The following is a 22,190-nucleotide window of genomic DNA, read 5'->3' as shown; positions in this document are numbered from 1 at the left end:
AACAAACTTCACCAATTGATGAAAGTGATGGAAAAGAAACCTCGAGAGAAACCAGGCTCAGTTGTACTTTGTATTGCAATCATCAAAATAAAAAAAGTATATTTATCAAACACAATTCTGATGGTCAGTAAAACTCTGAAATTATTTTCTGTTTATTTGTTGATTGAATACAAGAATTAACATATCACAATTTCTTGATTTCACCGCAACAATCCAAGTTTTTGAAATTGAGCTTGTGTGATAAACATAATCATAAAACCATAAGTACAACTTAGATTAATTATATGATAGTAATTGAGAAAAGATAGTTATAAAAGAAAAAAGAAAAAGAAAACATTTAGCACCATTGGAAGATATATGAACTCTTTGGATCCACCACTTTCACTTTAAAGGTTCACTTCCAGACCTGGGTAGGTAAAGTTTTTTTAATTAATAATAATTTTTTTATGTGTGACAGTTCTTATCCATATTTACCATTTCAATTAGGGAAAGTTACATATGATTATGTAGGCAGGTTTAACTGTGACAATGAGAATGCATAATTTCTCTGTGGAACAGGAAGGTTTTTCTAAGATGTCCTACAAAATAAGAAGCATGCAGTTAAATTTGCATTCAAAATTAGAGGAGCTTGACGGAAACTTGAAAATAACAAACCAATAACAGCAGAGATCTTATACACTATAAAAAAATCGTTAATTTGTGTTTTTTAAATTACAGAAATTTACTGTAAAATAGCAGACGTTACATTACAGAAATTTACCGAAAATTTACATTTAAGGAAATTTCTGTAAGTTAATGTCCATTACTTTACATTAAATTTCTGTAATTTAAAAGCTGTAATTTAATTTTTTTTCTCCCAGTACCCCAGCTGCTGGAAAAAAAAGTAAAATAAAGTAATTACAGCATTAGATCAGCAGAATCTGCTGTGTATTCTGCAAGAAATAAACCTACATCTTTTAATAAAAAATAATTGTTTACTTTTTAATAAATAAATAAACCCTCATCCACAAAGTCATACATATGCATACAATTAAAAAATTACAAGAGAAAAACTATACAATATTAGCAATAAAATAATTTGTTATAAAATACTAAAACAAAGGTTACAATGATATTCAAACAAAAACAAGTGAGCAAAGTATGATTCTTTGACTATCTCTGCTTAATATTTAACAATCTTAGTTTTTTATATTATTCTTTATCAGATGAAGATTATGAGATGAAGTTTAGGACTGAGTTTAATTCAATTCCAAAATAAATAAATAAATAAATAGGATAGGATGGGTTTTTGTTTGTGAATATTTACCATACAAAATAACAAAAAAAGTAGTCTGTTCCAGGTTTTTATTATTATTGTAATTAAAAATGGAATGTTATGAAAATATTTATTAATTAAATATGTGAACCTAGGTGTGAACAATTTTTTTTGGAAATTGAACGTTAAAAACAGATGTATTAATGTCTCCTCTGCTTGTTTGCCAAAAGAACATGAGCTATCAATGTCCAAATATTTAAAAATATTAGATTTTACCTGATAAATTTGACTGTAAATGGGTAATCTAGGTGAATGCAGCGTAAGGGTATTATACCTGTCGTATCTGACCAATGAGAGAAAGCTTTCGGTACTATTACCCCGCCCATTGTGTGACGTCAGCTCCATTCTGAATAGGCGCGTCTTCAACAACATTAATGTGGTGCAATTTATGTGAGCAGTGCGCACACACAGGTGTTGAATTTCAGGAAGAGGTTGGTTTATGTTGTTTTGAACTGAGTCGAATCTGAAAAGCAAACTGTCAAGAATTGCCACGTTCTCTTGGAATCCTAGCTGTATATTTTAAGCAAGTCGGTTCCTGATCTATAATTTCAAGCCTATCTTGAAAATGAGTAAAATTTCAAAAATGTTTAAGGTAAGCTCTTCAAGCTCATCCAGTTCATCCAGGTCCAGTTCTAGCTCTGGATCTAGTTCTAAATCTAAGCATCGGTCCCGGTCCGGTCCATCGCCACAGGAGGCCATCAACAGACTGAGAGAGACGGAGGCGATGTTAACTAAAAAACAGGAATACCTGGAGAGCAGAATCGAGCAGGAAATCGTGATCGCCAAGAAGAATGGCACCAAAAACAAAAGAGGTAGGCGGCTAATGACATCTTTTTCTTCTTTTCGCATATAAAGTTGATCAATTCAAACATCCTGATAAAGAGAAGACAATTTCCTTTAATACTTTAAACATCCCGATAAAGAGAAGCTTTCTTTTAATCATGTTTTATATTTGTTTATATATGTATGTTTATAAAATAAATAAAAAAAAATAATACTATTCATATTTCTAAATCCTGTTCTTCACTGACACCTTATATATGTATAGCCCTTGCAAAACTTTTAAAAAGTTGTAATAAAGTTTGTTTTAGAGGAAATAACATAATTAGTTGTGTACATATGTTTTAAATAACTCCTAAATGTATGTAGTTCATGTTTTATGAGGGATATCATACAAATTGTTGGATAAAGGAATAGTAAAAAAGAAAATCTCCAACACATTTTATTTTACCCTCACTATAATAGACTAAATCTTTGTTACATAATATGCATTTGAAAGCATCATCATTTACATCGTGAAAGTATAACAACACCCAAGTGAAACATGTCAGTGAAACATGACTTTTGTTTATGCAGAGTGACGCCCTGTTGCACCTGAAACATGCAGTTCATCTGGACACTCCTCATTTACAGTTGTCTCTTTGTGTATTTACATACATGAGCATGTGGTTTACTCCCAGATGCATGAACTTGTGTTAGCTTTTTATTTGGACTTCTGTTGTCTTTTATGTGGTTCTTTGTTTACTTTTTATTTGAGTGTTCGAAATTTACGAAAGGAAGTTGTTTTACATGTAAACTATTCTTTCTTTCCACATAATTTCTTGTTATCTTGTTAACACGCAATGGCAACTTTGTTTCATGTTGTCATTTGTTCATTTTGTTCCATTTTTTATATCGTTAAAGAGTTTATATATTCCCTAAACATAGGCACATGTTCAAAATCCTACATAACATGCAAGTGTTTAACACAATGATTTGCCTATAATATTTGAAATGTATTTTTAATTAATACTTTCTTGAAATGTTAGTTGATGATGAACAGTAATTTTTTTTTTTATCCTCAGCCGCACTTCAAGCTCTTAAGAGGAAGAAACGTTTTGAGCAGCAACTGACCCAGATTGATGGGACCCTGTCAACTATTGAGTTTCAGCGAGAGTCCCTTGAGAATGCCACCACTAACACAGAAGTCCTGAAGAACATGGGTTACGCCGCTAAAGCCATCAAAGGAGTTCATGAGAACATGTGCGTATTGTCATTGCTGTTCTTTACACTTATGATATTTTGTGTAATGACTATAAACCCAAACCCATATATAACTGTTGCTTACAGAAGATTTATACATATTCAAACAACATATTCAACTCCAACTTAGCACTCCTCAGCAAAGATTGGTGCATAGGAAAAAATCACGAACTCAAAGTGTGTAAAATAAACAAGTAATCCCACAAACTATCGATACATGCTGAATGATTTATTAAATCAAGGTAATTTAATAAATCGTTCAGCAAGTATTGATTGTTTGCGGGATTACTTGTTTTCTTTACATATTTAAATTTACCTGTGGATTGAAGGCTCATGCATATAGAACCAAATTTACTTTCATAATCGAAAAATAAAAGACCTAAAACTATTTGTAAAAAATATTTTTGTTAAATTTCCCAGTGATAGGTTGCGGCTGCAAGGGCATCCGCTGTGTGAAATATATGCTGGATAAGTTGGCGGTTAATTCCACTGTGGCAACCCCAGTTTAATAAAGGGAGTAAGCCGAAAAGAAAATTAATGAATGAATGATTTTTGTTAACTAAAAAAAAAAATCACAATAAAATAAAATAACTAATATTATAAAATAATAATTAGCAATTAATAATAATCATTTTCAGAATTATTAAAGTACTCATTCTGTGGTGGACAATCTGACCCGCTGTGACTGTTTATAGAAGTACCTGTAGATGCACTTTTACAACCAAACACATCAGCCAAGCATAAGATTGTACAGTAACCTATTTTCTATATAAACATAAAACATATTCTAACTTTTCTTCATATAAATTTCCTTATTTTTTTCTTTAAAAATTCTGAAAAGAATAATATTCTTGAAACAAATAATAAACTTAACAGAAGAAAATAACAATTAAAAATAGTATACAAATTACAACAAATTTTTAATAAGCAAAATTATAAAGTCTGTGTGTTGCACATTACAGAAGACAATAAGAACATAATATAAAGTTTTAGCAGAAAATGGGTTAAATTTTAACTCTTTTTCACAGGGGTTTTTTTTCTGGGTTTAAAATCTTCATTGTGTCAAAATCACACAGTGTGAACTGGAAAATATTGTTAATCTATGATGATCAAAAACCAGTAACCCATGATGAACCAGTTTGTTTAAATTCATGAGTCTACATTTCCTTGATGTATGCAAGGATGGTTTGCTAAAAGGATTGGTTTACCCTCAAAAAATGAAAATCATCCTGAGACATTCAGAGTCCAGAAAAGGAACTAAAAATACATGTGACTTCATTGGTTCAAATGTAATCATATGAAGCTTCAAAAAATAAATAAATAAATACATTTATTTTGTTCACCAATGTCCTCTCTTCAGCCCTGTCAGGTCCCGGTGCGTGTTTACTATGGACAGTAAAATGCTTGTGTGTCTCACTGCTGACTCTATTGGTCATACGTCATACTACCCATAGTAAACGCAAACCCTGACGAGGAAGAGAAAACATTGGCAAACATATATCCACTTCAGCATAAATGTCTGCCCTCAAAGGGCCAGTCTGACTTTATATATGTTAATTTATGTCCTTTACATATTGTTAAATTATTGTGTCTTGATTAAAGTGTTACAAAACACCAAAACACATTTCTTGAGCTGTTGACAGTCATATATTTGTTCCATGCTGTTGAAAACACTTTGAGAACACATATATTTCACAAAAAAGTGAAAATTGGTTGTCGAGCAAATTCGTTCTTCTGGTTTGAAATGAATTTTTGAAGCTGCATCACGGCAATTAGATCCTTGCGTGTATTCCAGCGTGGAGAGTGGATGCCTGTACCTGTGAGTACATCGTGATGTCTATGAGCGTGCAGCATTAATTCATAGGAAAGACTTGGTTCAAACCAATCAGCGTGCTCTTTATTAATATGCATGATAGATTGAAGACTGTTTTTAGCTGTTACAGTGTTCAGACAGCAGAGAGACGCCACGTTGTGGAAGAAGAAGAATTTTTTGGGGACATAGGTCGTCAGTGTTGCGTTTTTAAATGTGCTGCAACGCAGGTTTTGTTTTCATTTCCCCGCTATGAGAGTGCAGCTGGACCTCACGTGTGGATTACAGTGCACACGACACGCCACAGAAATACGTTTGTAAGGAACATTTTTACCAGAGAGCTTTTCGCATCTCGAAATGGTGAAATCCCGATTTGCCGCTTGTCTCCTTTTAATAAAGAAGCTGCTCCAGTTGGTGTCGATTGTTCTGTCTCTACAGATTTGGTAAGCGAGCGATCAGAGGTCTTTGTTTGTTTATTCAGATGGAAAAGTTAGTTCGTATTGTCAGCAGTATTCTTTCAGTGTTTAAAGACAGACCTTAGTCAAAATGATTTAGTTACTAAGTTTACAGTACGTTAATATCACTCACAATATTCTAGATTAAAAGATCTGCTGTAAATGCTGCTTTCTAAGTGTAAACATGTAAACACCGCAATCAAACTATTACTGTCGTGTAGAATTTTCGCAGCATTTTGTGTCAGGATAGTCTGTACGCACATAGCCGATGTGGCTTTCTGACGCTACCTACCGAGTGCATGTAAGTCACCGAGAAATGCTGAGTTTTTTTTTTCTCCCACTCACCGAGCGGTATCAAACATTCCATTAAAACAACACATTGAATGCAATACCTGGTTTGTCACGGGGGGCAAGCATAAAATGTTCCTGAATGAAAGTGAAAGTGCCAAACTGCAGTTAAAGTCGACAAGTTAATGATTTGGCAAATAATTTGATTACTGATGTCCATGTAAACAGTCACTGTCTTTCTCTCTTGCATCTGTGTTTGTTTTGCCTCTGTGAAAATCAGCGCGTGCCCAAACGGAAACTCCCATTTTTATCAAAAACCTTCCCTCTTTCCCTCCACCTGACACTCCTACCTAAACAGAGCTAGACACACCCACTTTCCTGACTTTTTCCAAACTAGAGGTGTGAAAACACCCTGCTGAAACAGGGGGGTTTCGTGGCCCTTTAAATTATAACAGAAACAACCGGAGCACCCTGAGGAAGCGGGGAGAATATGCAATCCACACAGAAATGCCAACTAACCCTGCTAAGGCTCGAACCAGCGACCTTCTTGCTGTGAGGCGATTGTGCAACCCACTGCGCCACCGTGACACCACAAAACAAACATGCATCATGAAATATGTAGTTTTCAGTCAATATATTCACTTGAGTTGAAAACACTCGATTGAAGATAATTCTGCACATTCATGGCGAATGTGTTGTGTATTTCGCATTATTTGCCACCCAGTAAGTACTAATCACATAAATACTTAAATTCGTATTTTATGTAAATCATATGCTCTTGCAGGCCAAATAAAATATGGCAGGCAGGACTTGGGCCCCAGCCTTGAGTTGGCACCGAAGGTCTCTGAGAATTAAAATTACATAAGGGTGAATAATTACTAAGAGAATTTTCATGTTTAGTTGAAATAACCCTTTAACTATTCATGTTTAGTTGAAATAACCCTTTAACTATTCGTGACCAAACACATTGCATTTGTGACAAAATGCTTTAGACTCTGTTATTGCGTTCAATATGGATCAAAAGTGAGTGCTATTATTATTACTCCACAAATTAACCTTAAAAGCTATTTTGATGCAAAGTAAATGTACAGCAACTGTGAATTATTTTGTGGATTGAATTATAGAGGTCATGGGATGTATGGATAATTGTAATGGAAAATTTTCAAAGTTCATTTAAGGTAAGCTTTGATGGTTTTTAACACTGTCAAACTGATTAAAAACTGTCTGACTCTTAGGACACTGTCGTGTTGTTGACTCAGCTGTGTGAGATCTTACAAATGCTGAAAGAAAGACCGTTTTAAAACACTCAACTAACTGCTACAGTTGCAAACAATTCATTCTGCCTCTCTCATTTACAGAGATTTGGATAAGATTGACTCCCTCATGCAGGACATTACCGATCAACAGGAAGTAGCTCAGGAGATCAGTGATGCCATCTCAAAACCTTTCGGTGATCAGTTTGATGAGGTACATACTATGAATTAAAGGTAATAATTGCAAGTTTTAGTTGGGAGTGAAATTGAACCCAAAATAAGGTATTTTAAAGAATGTTGGGACCCAGCAGCCATTGACGTCTATAGTAAGAATACAAAACATGTATTTCAATGCCTCAAACTCGTTTGGAACAAATGGAAGGAGAGTAAATGATGACAGGATAATTAGATTTTCATTGAATTATTCCTTTCATTTTAATCATGATTTTATTCATTAATATTTAAAATTTTGAATTAGAAAATGCAATCTTTTTTGTTATTTTTACTGATAGATTTTTACTGTTCTATCTATCTATCTATCTATCTATCTATCTATCTATCTATCTATCTATCTATCTATCTATCTATCTATCTATCTATCAGGATGAGTTGTTGGCAGAACTGGCGGAGTTGGAACAGGAGGAATTGGAAGAAAGTATGAAGAGTATGGGCAGATTACCAAGCGCACCAACCCACAAACTGCCCAGCACAAGACCAAGCCACAGGGAAAGTATGCAAATACACCTACACATTCAATCTCTACACAAAGAGTTCAAATTTTGTTATACAGTCTGCACTTCATCTTAATGTTTGTTATTTCACTCTTCTAGCCTCAAAGAGGAGAGTTGAGGATGATCATGATATGAAGAGGTTGGCTTCCTGGGCATCATAAACAACCATACACACACACTCGATCTTACCTGATGTTCTCTTGCACTCATAGCTCTGCTGTATATCCTGCCAGTAACTTGTTAAATAGTAAGAAGTTTTTAAAAGAAAAAATAGAAACCTTTGTGAAGGGAAACATTTGTGTTCAAAATGATTACTTTGTGGTGGTCTTGAAGATTAAGGATTACCTTGCTTTGTGTAAATAGTGTCATTTTATTTGAAGGATATTAAAGTATAATGTTTAAATTAAATATAGTATACTGGGGTTTGGGTGAAAATGTAACTCATGAAACATGATTTAAAAGTGTTTTTAGGTTTAAGTTTTGACACACTTGCAATACCATTAGTTCAGTGTTTGCCACAGGATTTTGTGAGACTGTAGTGACTTTTACTCTGTTAGATGAGTTTTGGCTTTTGAGTACACTGTATTTTTTTCCAAATTACTTTATCTTAATATTTGTATTTTATTAAAGTACAATAATATTCAGTATATGTCCATCATATTGCTGTTTTGGGGTTTGGGATTTCTGTTAAAACTCAAAAAAAGTGACATTTTAAATATATATTGTGTGTGTGTTAATTATGGTTTGTACATATGCAGTCAGTTTAGCTAAACCCTCCAGTTCACCTTGGCATAATAATGTTCTGAGTTCACGAGCCACCCCCTAATGACTCAGACTATTCGAATCGGTTCTTTTGAATAATTTATTCATTCAATTCTTACGTCATCAAATGGTCGCCTAAAAGTAAAACTACGTTGTCCAAATTGTTGTTTATGATGTCTTTATTATTAATAATGTTTATGTAATGGTACTTAAGTACATTAATCAGTTAATTAACAGCTATTGTCCTAAAATCACAAGGAAATGTAATTATTTAAAACATTGTATAGCCATTTGTTTGTGTTAAAATATGTTCTTATAAATATATCACAATAAGCGATAAGTATAAAGGCTTACCATGATATTTATAGTTAACTTCAGCGTCTCAGTCAGACCATTTTTCTCGAGAACCTCACTGACCGGCTCAAATGATTCATCAAAAAGATCCGACTCAAAAGAATAGTTCACGAATCAAAACAACTGCCCGCCTTCGCTGCCGAAGCAAGCAGGAAATTGTGTTTTTTTACTCTCCCGGATTATTACGCGACACGCGTCTTAAGTTACAAACACGGTATCGTCATGAGTTCAAATAGATCACCAATTTCAACTGGTAAGTTGTTTATATACTTATATTGGTTATAAACCGTTGATTCATGTTTTATAACGCAGCAGTTGTACTTTAGTTTGGCTTTGAGTGCATTACTTTAGCCGGCGAGTGTACAGTACGTCGGGTGAATGTGACACGTCTCACTGTTTTCGTAGCTTATTCAGACAGGTATGACGCTCACAGGTGAGCTAAAGTAACAACACATCCACTTACATTATCAAAAACATACATCCATGAGTTATTAATTATTCAGCAACATATTACGAGGTCATTTACAGTCGCTGATGTAAAACAATGTATCCTCATTTATAAGGTTTAGGGTGAAAACATAGTGTACAAATATAGAAGTATTCTTATAGTGTACAAATATAAAAGTATTTATAGTTTTTAAATAGGTTTAATAATTATAAATTGTTTTACTGTATAAAACATAAGCTACTGTTTATTAATACTTTTGCTTGGGAGTTTAAGTGGATATAAATCGGGGGGAAATCGTATTGGTCATCCATTTCCTCCTACTCCTTCCTAGACCTGATGTCATAAGATCACATTTCAGATTAAGACACTCTGTGCTTTCAGACTTTACATCATTGGGAAAATCTATCACTGACAATGTTTTGCTTGACCTATATGTCTCCATAATGGAATAAAGGCTTTGTGTTCTTTCAATATATTATTTAACACCATAAGTACAAGTGTATGTAACATAACCTGCACAGTTATCTAAAAGATTTTTGTTTGACAAAATATCTGTTATCAAAACATAAGATACCATAAAAATACAACAAACAGTTATGCAATAGAATTAATATATCAAATCAATAAGTTATAATAATATCTAAAAATATTATTGGAATATATTGGAGTCCAACATATAAGTTTAAATAATATGAAACCGTTTTAGCCGTGTCACAATACATAAAATACTAATTAATTAAAATCACTTTAACAATGAAACAGTTTAAGTACTGTAACAGCGTAATATATACATGTTCATATGCCATATCATTAAGCATAACATATCTTTCTATTACCAATGCATAAATTGCCAGATTACGGTTTCACTCACCTCTAGACCCCCAAAAATAATAATGTCTTGGGTCCCTACAGCAGATGACCGACTTGACCCTGAGGAAGAGAAACACTTGGCAGCAGCCACCCGTGAGGCTAATCGTCTCCCAGAGCTCCGTCTGATCCTGCTGGGCTGGAGATGGCCAGGTAAAAGTTTGACTGGCAATACTATTCTGGGCCGTGAAGAGTTTCGTCTGGAACGAGCAGCTGAATTCTGTGTGAAACGTGAAACCGAGGTCGATTTGCGCCAAGTAATGGTAGTAGACACTCCTGGCTGGTTCTCAGCCCAGACCACACCAGCAGACTATCAGCAGGAGATGGTACGAAGCGTTAGCATGTTGCAACCTGGACCCCACGCATTTCTGCTGGTCATACCAGTGGGCATGTTCACCGAAACGGACCGCGCTCGCATAGAAGAGAACTTGGCTTTGTTTGGTGAGGATGTGTGGAAGCACACCTTGGTGGTGTTCACCTGGGCTGAGATTTTGAAGGACAGGTCTATAGAAAGGCATATACGAAGGGAAGGTCGTGACCTTCAGTGGGTGCTGGACAAATGTAAGAAGAGATACCATGTGATCAATAACTATATTTTTGGTGAACACCCACAGCTGCCTCAGCTGATGGAGAAGGTTGAGAAGATTGTAGCTGAAGAGGGCGGCTGCTTCATCCTTAAACCAGACGAAACAAAAACACAAAGTCAACTTCAAAGTCTGAATCTAAATTCCAATTCTGTGAAAGAGAACAGGGAACTCGGCGCTAGACCAAAACAGAATGGATCCTGCAACTCACTGCGATCAATGGATGTGGATCCTCCACAAAGTGAGTTAAGATATGATGTGATATATGATTGGATCTGGGGGCTCCAATAAATTTTTAGAGTATAAATTATACCTATAAACTATATATAACATCGTTTTCTATGATATTTTGTATGGTGTGAGTTAAACAAATTGAATTTTAACATAAATAAATAAGAATTCATATACAATCAAATATAATATTATTATAATAATGTAATGTTATGTAATAATAATATTACAAAATAAAATATCCATCATAGAGCAGTCCAGCAGTCAAATTTATAAAAAAAATATTTATTATTTTTAGTTGTAAATTCATTTTAACAAAACTAATCTTTTAAAATGTAGAGATTACATTTATTTCAAATTAAGAAAAGAAGATTATAAGTAATATAAAAACAGCAATAAAAATTAAATAAAAGAAGAAAGGGTGCATTTCAGGACTTGGGCCCTGAATTGCTTAGGGCCCCAAAATCACTAAATCCGCCCCTGCTCACCCTATTTTTCAAACCTTTATGAGTTTTTTTTTCTGTTAAACACAAAATAAGTTATTTTGAAAAAATATTGGAAACCTGTAACCACTGACTTTCATAGCATTTGTTTGTCCTACTATGTAAGTCAATGGTTACAGGTGTTCAGGTTTCTTCAAATTATCTTTCTTTGTGTTCAACAGAAGAAAGAAACTCATAAAAGTTTGAAACCACTTGAAGGTGAGTAAATTGTGAGTATTTGTTTTATTTTTGGTTGAACTATACCTTTAAATCTGATTTATTTTCTTGCACAACAGTATGTTGCACAAACAGACAAGACATAATTTGCATACAGAGTGAAAAATGATTAGTGTTTTCATTTTACATGGACATTAGTATGTCTTAGCATATAATACACAGTAGCTTTTACAGCGCTGTCCAGTTTATTTGCATATCTGACGATAATTCATTTTCTTGGCTCTTTGAGTTTTCATTATATATCATACTCTGAGTGTGTGGAGTGTATGGGATTTCACCTCTGATCACTGCACTAACAGAAACATAAAACAATGTTGTTTGTAATATTTGTAGATAATGGACTCAGTTAGTTGTGAATGTTTTTTTTCTGTCAACTGTTTCATTGACCTTAAATGAATAAAGTGTTTATATTAGTTACAGATAATATTTTTAGAGAAACTGGACAAATATATTAAAAAAATATATTATTTCAATGAATAAAATCACAAAAAATACTAAATAAAAAATGCATATTAGTAACAGCTATAGCATTCAAGTTCACAACATTTTTCATTAAACAAGTACAAAAAGTCATAATTTAAGAATTTATAAAACATTATGAACAACAGATTTTCATACACTATATGTCAGGAAACTATATATAACTTTTGCTTAATTGTGTAAATAATTAATATGTAATAAATGTAATATTAAACAAAATGCACTCTAATGCAAGACTGTCACAGCTGTAAAGTTAATGTTCTCAATATATTTGTTTATAAATGTTAAATAATGCATTATTTTCATTCAACTGAGTTGGGAAAACAATGTAAATAGCAAAATAAAACTAATGATATATTATTAATGGGCAGCACTGTGGCCTCATGGCAAGAAAGTCGCTGATTTGAGCCCCAGCTGGGTCAATTGCCATTTATGTGTGGAGTTTGCATGTTCTCCTCATGTTTACGTGGGTTTTATCCTACAGTCCAAAGACATGTGCTATAGGTGAACTGAACAAGCTAAATTGGATGTATGGGTGTTTCCCAGTACTGGGTTGCTGCTGTAGCAACCCCTGTTAAATAAAAGGACTAAGCTGAAGGAGAAGGAATGAGTGAATGATATATTATAAAGTAATAAGGATTGATTTAAAACTTGTAGTTATATTGTAACTGTGAAATGTGTAGATTTCATTATAAAAACTTAAATGAGATGCAGTATAGTGCAAAAATTGTGCAATTTTTTGAGTATTTAGAGTATTAGCTGCAGATTTACCTACTGACACTGCTCCACCAACCAACATTCTCCTAACTAAAAGAAACTTTTGCAAGTGCATGTCAACAATGCACTAACCAGAACATTATGGTCTACTAATACTCTTATCAAAATAAATGGAAGTGTAACTTATAATCAACAAAATGTGTTAAAGGGTTCATCAAAATAGATACCAAAATCAAATCATTTTACTTACCAGAGCTTACCAGGGCTTACCAGGGCTGTGCAATATAACGATATATATATATATATATATATATATATATATATATATATATATATATATATATATATATATATATATATATATATATATATATATTGTGTGTGGAATTTCACCTCTGATCACTGCACTAATATCATATGGATAAAATCAAAAAGTGTGTCATTTTATATTATGTGCTATCATTTAGTTTGTGGAGTCACAAGGTACATTGTTTATGGTAATGCTTTTTTTGTATTTTATATGCAAATGATATTACATGACATTACAGTGATGCAGACAGAAACATGAATAACAACGTCATGGGAAAGTTACAATCCAGAAAGTACTTTGTTTACATTTTGCATTTGATTTAGCAGTTTTATGTTGGACCTGTAATCTTTAGTTTTTAAATAGTATTTTTTATTTTGATAATGTGTATTTTTAAACTTTTTTAATCAAACATTTTTTCCTGAAGTTTTAAAAAAAGTGAGAAATATAATCCAATACGAATGAGTACATTTCCAAGTATATACTTTGAATTGTAAAAAAGGAATTGTCTTTTACATGAGGTTAATGTATACTGCACACATACAGTTGAAATGAAAATTATTAAACCCCCTTTGAATTTTTTTTTCTTTTTAAAATATTTCCCAAATGATGTTTAACAGAGCAAGGAAATTTTAGGATAATATTTTTTCTTCCGGAGAAAGTCTTATTTGTTTTATTTCAGCTAGAATAAAAGCAGTTAAAAAAAACGAAAAAAAAAAAAAAAAAACGTTTTAAGGTCAAAATTATTAACCTCTATTAGCTATATTTTTTTCGATAGTGTACAGAACAAACTATCGTTATACGATAACTTGCCTAATTACCCTAACCTGCCTAGATAACCCAGTTAACCTAGTTAAGCCTTTAAATGCCACTTTAAGCTGTATAGAAGTGTCTTGAAAAATATCTAGTCAAATATTATTTACTGTCATCATGGCAAAGATTAAATAAATCAGTTTTTAGAAATGAGTTATTAAAACTATTAGGTTTAAAAATGTGTTGAAAAAAATCTCTCCATTAAACAGAAAATGGGATAAGGGGGCTAATAATTCTGACTTCAACTGTATAAATGAGATCATGAACAGAGGTGCGAAAAAGTGCTCCTTACCGAGTTCTTATTTTTTGCTTTTGTTTCTCACACTTTAATGTTTCAGAACCTCAAACAAATTTAAATATAAGTCAAAGATAACACAAGTAAACACATCATGCAAGGTTTTTGTTATTAATGGAAAACAAAATCCTATTCCTGATTGTTTGGGCCACCCTTTGCAGCAACAACTGCAATCAAGCATTTCCGATAACTTCTGCGTCTGTTACAGCGCTGTGGAGGAATGTTGGCCCACTCATCTTTGCAGAATGCTTGTAATTCAAACACATTGGAAGGTTTTCGAGCATGAACCGTCTTTTTGAGGTCATTCCACAGTAATGGTCTTAAACTCAATTCCTGGAGGGCCACAGCTCTGCACAGTTTAGCTTTAATCATCTCCAACTTACCCCTGCTTAATAGTCTCTTGTAGTCTTGAATAGGATTGGACCAAAACTGTGCTGAGCTGCGGCCCTCCAGGAATCAAGTTTGAGACCTATGTTCTACAGCATCTCAGTTGGATTCAGGTCAGGACTTTGACTAGGCCAATCATGCAAACATATAATAAACTTGCAAAAAAAAAAACAACTTTCACATCACTGTATGTCATGTTAATAGACTTGACATATTGGCAAGCCCTAGAGTCTACATTGTTGAAAACAGTATCATAATGAAAATCTTTCTGCATTGCATTTGTATAACATCTTTCTTGTTTGCTTATCTCTGCAGATTTGATTGAAGAAGTGAGTGACTAAAGCTGTGTGAACCGATCCTGTGCTGTGCTGTGCTGATTACCTCCATTCCATTCGCACTTCTTCGTGCCTAAATTATTATTCCCATATACAGTTGAAGTCAAAATGATTAGCCCTCCTGTGAATTTTCATTTTCCTTTTTCAATTATTTCCCATATTCCCATATTATGTTTAACAGAGCAAGAAATCTTTTCACAGTATTTCTTATAGTATTTTTCTTTTATTCATTTTATTTATTTATTGGAGAAAGTCTTATTTGCTAACAATATCCGATATACTTCCGGTGAACGGTTAATGTGACTTTTTCAATTTTATACAGTTTCTTTTACAGCATCGATGTTGTAATGTAATTAAAATATAATCAAATAAATAGACTTCAGCATTCATTTAGTTGAAAAGCCGTATAATCGCACCCACCAGTCAGGATTAGCAGGCTAGCGCAGAAATGCCATTGGAAATACTGGAGTAAAATAAATTTAAAGATGACATGGTAAGGAAAAATTTTATTTAATGCAGTGCTTCTTGTACATTCTGAGACCCACTTTATAGCATATATAATTAAGGTAGTAAAGGTCATTGATTTTTAAAGAAAACAGACTTTAAACGCGCCAATTTTGTAATGGCATACAGTTCAACGGAAGCGTTTGACCCAGGCTACTTACAATTTAAAAGTCCTTCTGCATATACCCTATTGTCTACAGAATAAACCAGTGTTATTCAATGATTTGCCTAGTTAACCTAGTTGAGCCTTTAAATGTCACTTTAAAACTAGTATCTTGAAACATATCTAGTAAAATATTTTGTACCATACCATCAAATATAAATAAATCAGTTATTAGAAATTCGTTATTAAAACTATTATGTGTAGAAATGTGCTGAAAAAAATATATATTTTCGTTAAACTGAAATTGGGAAAAAAAAAAATACAGAGGGGCTAATAATTCATGGGGGGCTAATAATTCTGACTTCAACTCTATCTATACACTAGTCCAGACAACTTTAAGTTGTAGGGCTTATAGAAGGCAAATTTCCCTTATTGACCTTATTCTTCATGTATGAGTGGGCGCAGCCATGTGAATCTTTTTGGCTCGAGACTTCCAGTCTCATTCACTTCCATTCATTTTTAGTTGTTAAAAACAGCTTGTTTGCTTGATGTTGCAAACTGATATTTTCTTATTATGTTATTCTGCTTTGTCTGTATAGTCATGGACACACTTGTTTGTAGGCAAGTAGTTTGACCGTTTTCTGTTGTTTGTTATTCCAAGTCATTTCTTCCATAGGCTACTGAATTGGAAGATCGCAAAAACGAGCGCACTTCCGCATTGAAGAATAAGGTCAATATCCAAACTCGGTCTTGGAGAGTTTAGCTCCAACCCTAATCAAACACACCAGAACCAGCTAATCAAGCTTTTACAAGCATCTTGGCAGGTGCATTGAAGCAAGTTGAAGCTAAACTCAGTAGGACACCAGCCCTCAACGAATGAGTTTGGACACCCCTGCCTCACAGGTTGTATTTCTCAACCAATAGAGATATAATGAATAACAACAGCACAAATTGCTGTCATCAAAAGTAAAATTTGTGCAAATAAACCAGTATACTTCATTCTTTTATCAAATGCATTTGTAAATGATTGTATATCACTATTTTAGTTACACACTGACTGAGTGAGCCACGTCTCTACACTGATGCAGAAAACAATAAGGTAATGGAGTCATTAATCGAACAGAAACACTTCTTGCTCATCAATTATTTGCACTAATGAGTTAACAGTTTGTAAAATGCCTCAACTAATGCACTCATACAGTTATCAGAGACTCGGAGTCTGTTGTGCTCATTATACAATAGCATGTGTAAAAGTAGATGTTTCAGATGTAGTAAATGTCCCCAATCCTCATCAAACATTTTTCACATTCATGATTTTTTTGGATTATTTTTGCTGCTTATTATATGAGTGGAAGAAGTATTTACATGCTTTGAATGATGCTTTTAAGTTACTGATTGTTTTAGGATTGCTGGGATGTTTTCTTTCTGAATGCTTTTAATCATATAGCATTCTGTCAAGTGACAGTTGTTACAAATGGTATTCTGAATGCCGTAAGCAGTCTAAATATCATCATTTTTCTTGGAAGGTTTGAGTTCTTATGATTTTTCAGTGTCTGCGATTTACTGATTTACATGAATGCATTCCTTTTATATATGCTGACATTTCTGAAAGCCATAAAGAATCTTATTCTTTGATGTCTGTGACCTTTTATTATTATTATGAGCTCTTTTTATCATGAAAAGATAATTTATTTAATTCAGTTGCTCTGACCTTCTAAGCTGCAACAGCAAGTTGTTGCTGATAGGGCAAGTTTTAGTGTGTTTTAATTATTTTCTCCTTTTGAAAAATATATTTAGCATTCATTTAAATGGATCTTTAGTGTTATTGTACTCATTTTTGTCGTTAATAATATAAATAATTCAATGTTTACACTTTTACATTACATTTTATATTTAATTAAATTTAAGTAAAATAAAATTTACATTTATTAAATAGTTTAATTTCATTGCATTTGTGCTATAATGTACAAAAACAGTACATTTGTGACTACATTTATATATACAGCAATATACTGTATTATATTATTTATATGTATAATATTTTTTATATGTGTTTCATTGGTATATTCAGAGAAATGTAATCAGCCAAGAAGAATACAAATGTGTTGTGTTAAAGGGATAGTTCACCCAAAAACGAAATAATCATTTAATAATTTTTTTTACTTGATTTAAACCTTCATGACTTTTTTCTTCTTCTGTTAAACAAAAAAAAATATTATTTTAAAACGTGAACCACAAAAGATCTAAAGATGATATTTGAAGAAAGTTGAAATCCTGTAACCACTGACTTCCATAATAAGAAGAAAACGAATACTATGGCAGTGAACGGTTACAGGTTTTCAGCTTTCTTCAAAATTTATCTTTAGTGTTCAAAAGAAGAAAGAAACTTGTAAAGGTTTGGAACCATTTGAGCAAATAGTGAGTCAATTTTCATTTTTTTGGGTGAACTATCCCTTAAAAAATGTGTTTTACGTGTTACTTTTAAACGTATTGCTGCTTTTAACATAGGGTGGCGACACAAGCTAGCAGAATCTTCTTAACTTCTTCGTGGTTTGTAATGATAGGCAATAAGAGAATGTTACAGACAGAAATGAAAATGGCAGGGCCTTACATTTCTGTGATGGAAATAGTCTCATTTTTGGGAAAACATGGAAGAAAAGTAAAAGAGGATTATCTGAATGGACAGTGGTTTTACTTTTTATTAAGACAAAAATACAAAAGTAGCTAACACATTGCTTTAAACTATCATTAATCTGCATTTACAAAATGTATAGCTCTGGAGTCAGGAAGTTCTCAGAAGATAACATTCATTTTTTAATGTGTTTTTTAGGTGAATGAAGGTTTACAGTGTTGTTAATTGCAGAGCTCCTCTATTTAAAGAAAAGAAGAAAAAAAACCTGTAAGTTCTAAAAAAGATCAAGCCTAAGCCAGGTCAGAAAAAGTAACACAAAAGTAATGTAAGGCATTACTTAGCATAAAAGTAACCAAGTAAATTAACTAGTTACTTTTTTGGGGAGTAATTCAAAATTGTAATGCACTACAAAAGGAAAAAAATAGAAAAAAAACTTTCTAATGTAACTTTCCCCACAACTGGTTTTAATTATGTCCTCCTTTTAAAAATATATTTAGCATTCATTTCATTATCTTTTAGTGTTATTGTACTCATTATTATTAATATAAATAATTGAATGTTTACATTTTTTACTTTACATTTTATTTTATATTTAATTAAATCTAAATAAAATAAAATTTACATTTATTAAATAGTTTAATTTCATTGCATTTTATAATGACAAAACAGTACATTTGTAAACCACAAAAGATCTAAAGATGATATTTAAAGAAAGATGAAATCCTGACTGACTTCCATTTTAAGAAAAAAAAAAAAGAATATTTCGGCAGTCAGTGGTTACAGGTTTTCAGCTTTCTTCAAAAGTTATCTTTAGTGTTCACAGAAGAAAGAAACTCCTAAAGGTTTGGAACCATTTGAGCAAATAGTGAGTCAATTTTCGTTTTTAGGTGAACTATCTCTTTAAAAAATGCATTTTACGCATTGCTGTTAAGCGTGTTGCTGCTTTTAACCTTAGGGTGACGACACAAGCTAGCAAAATCTCAAGACTTTGACGTGGACAATAATAATGTAGTGTTCTTTCATTATCTGAAAATTATTTGCAGTATAAAATGGCATTGTGTTTCAAAGATCAAAAGGGTTTTTAACTATCAATAATAAATGTTACACAATTTTACCATTCAGGATTTACAGTAAATAGCTGTTAATGTCAATTATTATAATGATTCATACTGTAAAAAGCAATTCATTGACTTTACTTTAGAGTGAGAAAACTCTTTGCATTAAAATCAAGTAAACGAACTATGTGTATAATGATAAAAATTAAGATAAGTCAACTTAATAGGTTTACTCTTTTAAGTCAACTTGTTGCTTTGAAGGCAGCATAAATACTTTTACTATTAATATAACTTTTTGCTTATTTACAGTGTATTACAACACGCCATTTTGTCAGACATTTTTAGAATAGGATTCATTTGATGAAATCGCAGCAGCTTCAAAATATGATTAATCTTTATATTTTGCCATTATACTTTTTGTGTAGCCTGTTTCTCAATAAGCGTTTAAAAATATGTTTTTAAAATAAAATGTAGCATCATTAGTTGATCTTTTCTATATTTCAAAAGATATACAATCTAATTTTTATATATTTAATGATGCAAATACTACAAGAATGTGAAATAATACAGCAGTCAGCATCTGAAGTGGATCAAAAAAGTTCATCAGTTGTCTAAGTCAAGAATGTTTTGTTGCTGTTTTGGTTTTAGGACTTTGATGAAAGGATTTGATTGCTGTCAAAATTATTAACCCATCTGTGAAATGTAAATTATTTTTAAAATATTTTCCAACACATTTTTAAAGATAATAATAAGATATAATAATAACTAATAGTGCATACTATTTTACTATTATTTTGCTAGATACTATTCAGTTTAAAGTGCAATTTAAATGCTTAACTAAGTTAATTTGGTATGGTGTGTTCTGTTCTAATAATATGGACCATAAAGATTATTTAAAAAAACATTAAAAGTGCTTTTATTCCAGTCAAATGAAAAGACATAATACTTAAAATCATAGGAAAATACACTCACCGGCCACTTTATTATGTACACCTGTCCAACTGCTCAACAATGCAAATTTCTAATTAGATTCTAATCAAATTTCCAATCACATGGTAGCAACTCAATGCATTGAACGGCAGTTCTGTGGGCGCAAATGCCTTGTTAATGCCAGAGGTCAGAGGAGAATGCCCAACCTGGTTCGAGCTCCTAGAATGGCAACAGTTACTCAATTAACTATTTGTTACAACTGAGGTATGCAGAAGAGCATCTCTGAACGCACAGCACGTCCAAACTTGAGGTAGATGGGCTACAGCAGCGGAAGACCACATCAGGTGCCACTCCTGTCTGCTTAGAACAGGAAACTGAGACTACAATTCGCACAGGCTCACCAAAATTGTTTAATAAAGATTGGAAAAATGTTGCCTAGTCTGAGGAGTCTAAATTTCTGCGGCAACATTCGGATGGTAGGGTCAGAATTTGGCATCGACAACATGAAAGCATGGATCCATCCTGCCTTGTATCAACAGTTCAGGGTGGTGGTGGTGGTGTAATGGTGTGGGGGATATTTTCCTGGCACACTTTGGGACCATTGGTACCAATTAAGCATTGTGTCAATGCCACAGCCTACCTAAGTATTGTTGCTGACCATGTCCATCCCTTTATGACCACAGTGTACCCATCTTCTGATGGCTACTTCCAGCAGGATAACGTGCCATGTCATGAATCATCTCAGACTGGTTTCTTGAACATGACAATGAGTTCACTGTATTCAAATAGCCTCCACAGTCCCTAGATCTAAATTCAATAGAGCACCTTTGGGATGTGGTGGAATGGGAGATTCGCATCATGGATGTGCAGCTGACCAATCTGCAGCAACTGCGTGATGCTATCACAGTATGTCAGTATGGAGCAAAATCTCTGAAGAATATTTACAGTACCTTGTTGAATCTATGCCACGAAGGATTAAGGCAGTTCTGAAGGCAAAAGGGGGTCCAACACAGTACTACAGCGTACCTAATAAAGTGGGAATAAGGAGAATTAAAAATTGACCGGAGGGCCAATAGTTTTGCCTTATACTGTATATGTAAGAAACAAATTGGTTTAACATTAGACAGAAAATATTTTACTGCAACAGATTTCACCTGAAATGTTGAGCACTGGGACTGTTGTCTTGTGCTGTAAACACAAATCAGTTACAAAAGAGAGCTGCATCAGGGTGAATCTATACATTCAATCCATTAGGATTAAAATTACAGAAATATTTTCCATTTTAGGCCACTGTTATAATGAAATCAATGCACAGGCACTCAACCCCTAACTCTCCACTGTATTGACCAACTGAACCACAATATCAGCACTGCATGGTGGAAATACAGCAACAGTTTTTTGTAGAAGAATCATCCACATCCTACATACAGTAAGTAGATAGGAGTTCTGTTACATTGTGTTGTTTACTTTACTATGAATTTACATTTAATTTTTACATTTAATCATTTAGCAGTTGCTTTTTTCTAAAGCTATTTACAAATCAGCAAAATACACTGTTTCCTGTTGAATTTATAGTAACTTACTGTGAGCAGTTCGCCAGTATTTACTGTAAATCAATTACAAGTAAAATACTGTATTTATATTCACAGCATTATTTATATTGCTGTATATGCATTTACAGAATTTGAAGAATAGCTTTACTGTAAAATATACAGTTATTTTCACATTGCCACTTTAAAATACAGTAACAAACTGCATAACTGTCCTACAGTAAAATACAGTTCACTTTACAG

At 32.9% G+C, this 22,190-nt stretch overlaps 2 protein-coding genes across 2 annotated transcripts; both read left to right on the top strand.

Moving 5' to 3' along the window:
- The first annotated feature begins 1,713 nt into the window (after positions 1-1,713).
- chmp4c (charged multivesicular body protein 4C) lies at positions 1,714-8,797 on the top strand. The gene is made up of 5 exons (XM_056451155.1): positions 1,714-2,127; positions 3,160-3,337; positions 7,249-7,357; positions 7,747-7,873; positions 7,974-8,797. Exons 1-5 carry the CDS (start codon positions 1,881-1,883, stop codon positions 8,033-8,035), a joined length of 723 nt encoding a protein of 240 aa, XP_056307130.1. The 5' UTR covers positions 1,714-1,880; the 3' UTR covers positions 8,036-8,797.
- Positions 8,798-9,111: 314 nt separating this feature from the next.
- Positions 9,112-17,415, top strand: LOC130218744 (GTPase IMAP family member 4). The gene is made up of 3 exons (XM_056450998.1): positions 9,112-9,243; positions 10,351-11,130; positions 15,154-17,415. Exons 1-3 carry the CDS (start codon positions 9,213-9,215, stop codon positions 15,177-15,179), a joined length of 837 nt encoding a protein of 278 aa, XP_056306973.1. The 5' UTR covers positions 9,112-9,212; the 3' UTR covers positions 15,180-17,415.
- The last annotated feature ends 4,775 nt before the right edge of the window (positions 17,416-22,190 follow it).

This window comes from Danio aesculapii, chromosome 24, assembly GCF_903798145.1.
Source record: "Danio aesculapii chromosome 24, fDanAes4.1, whole genome shotgun sequence".
Lineage (NCBI taxonomy): Eukaryota > Metazoa > Chordata > Actinopteri > Cypriniformes > Danionidae > Danio > Danio aesculapii.
Note: the sequence above shows the minus strand (reverse complement) of the source record. Positions and strands in the feature narration are given on the sequence as shown.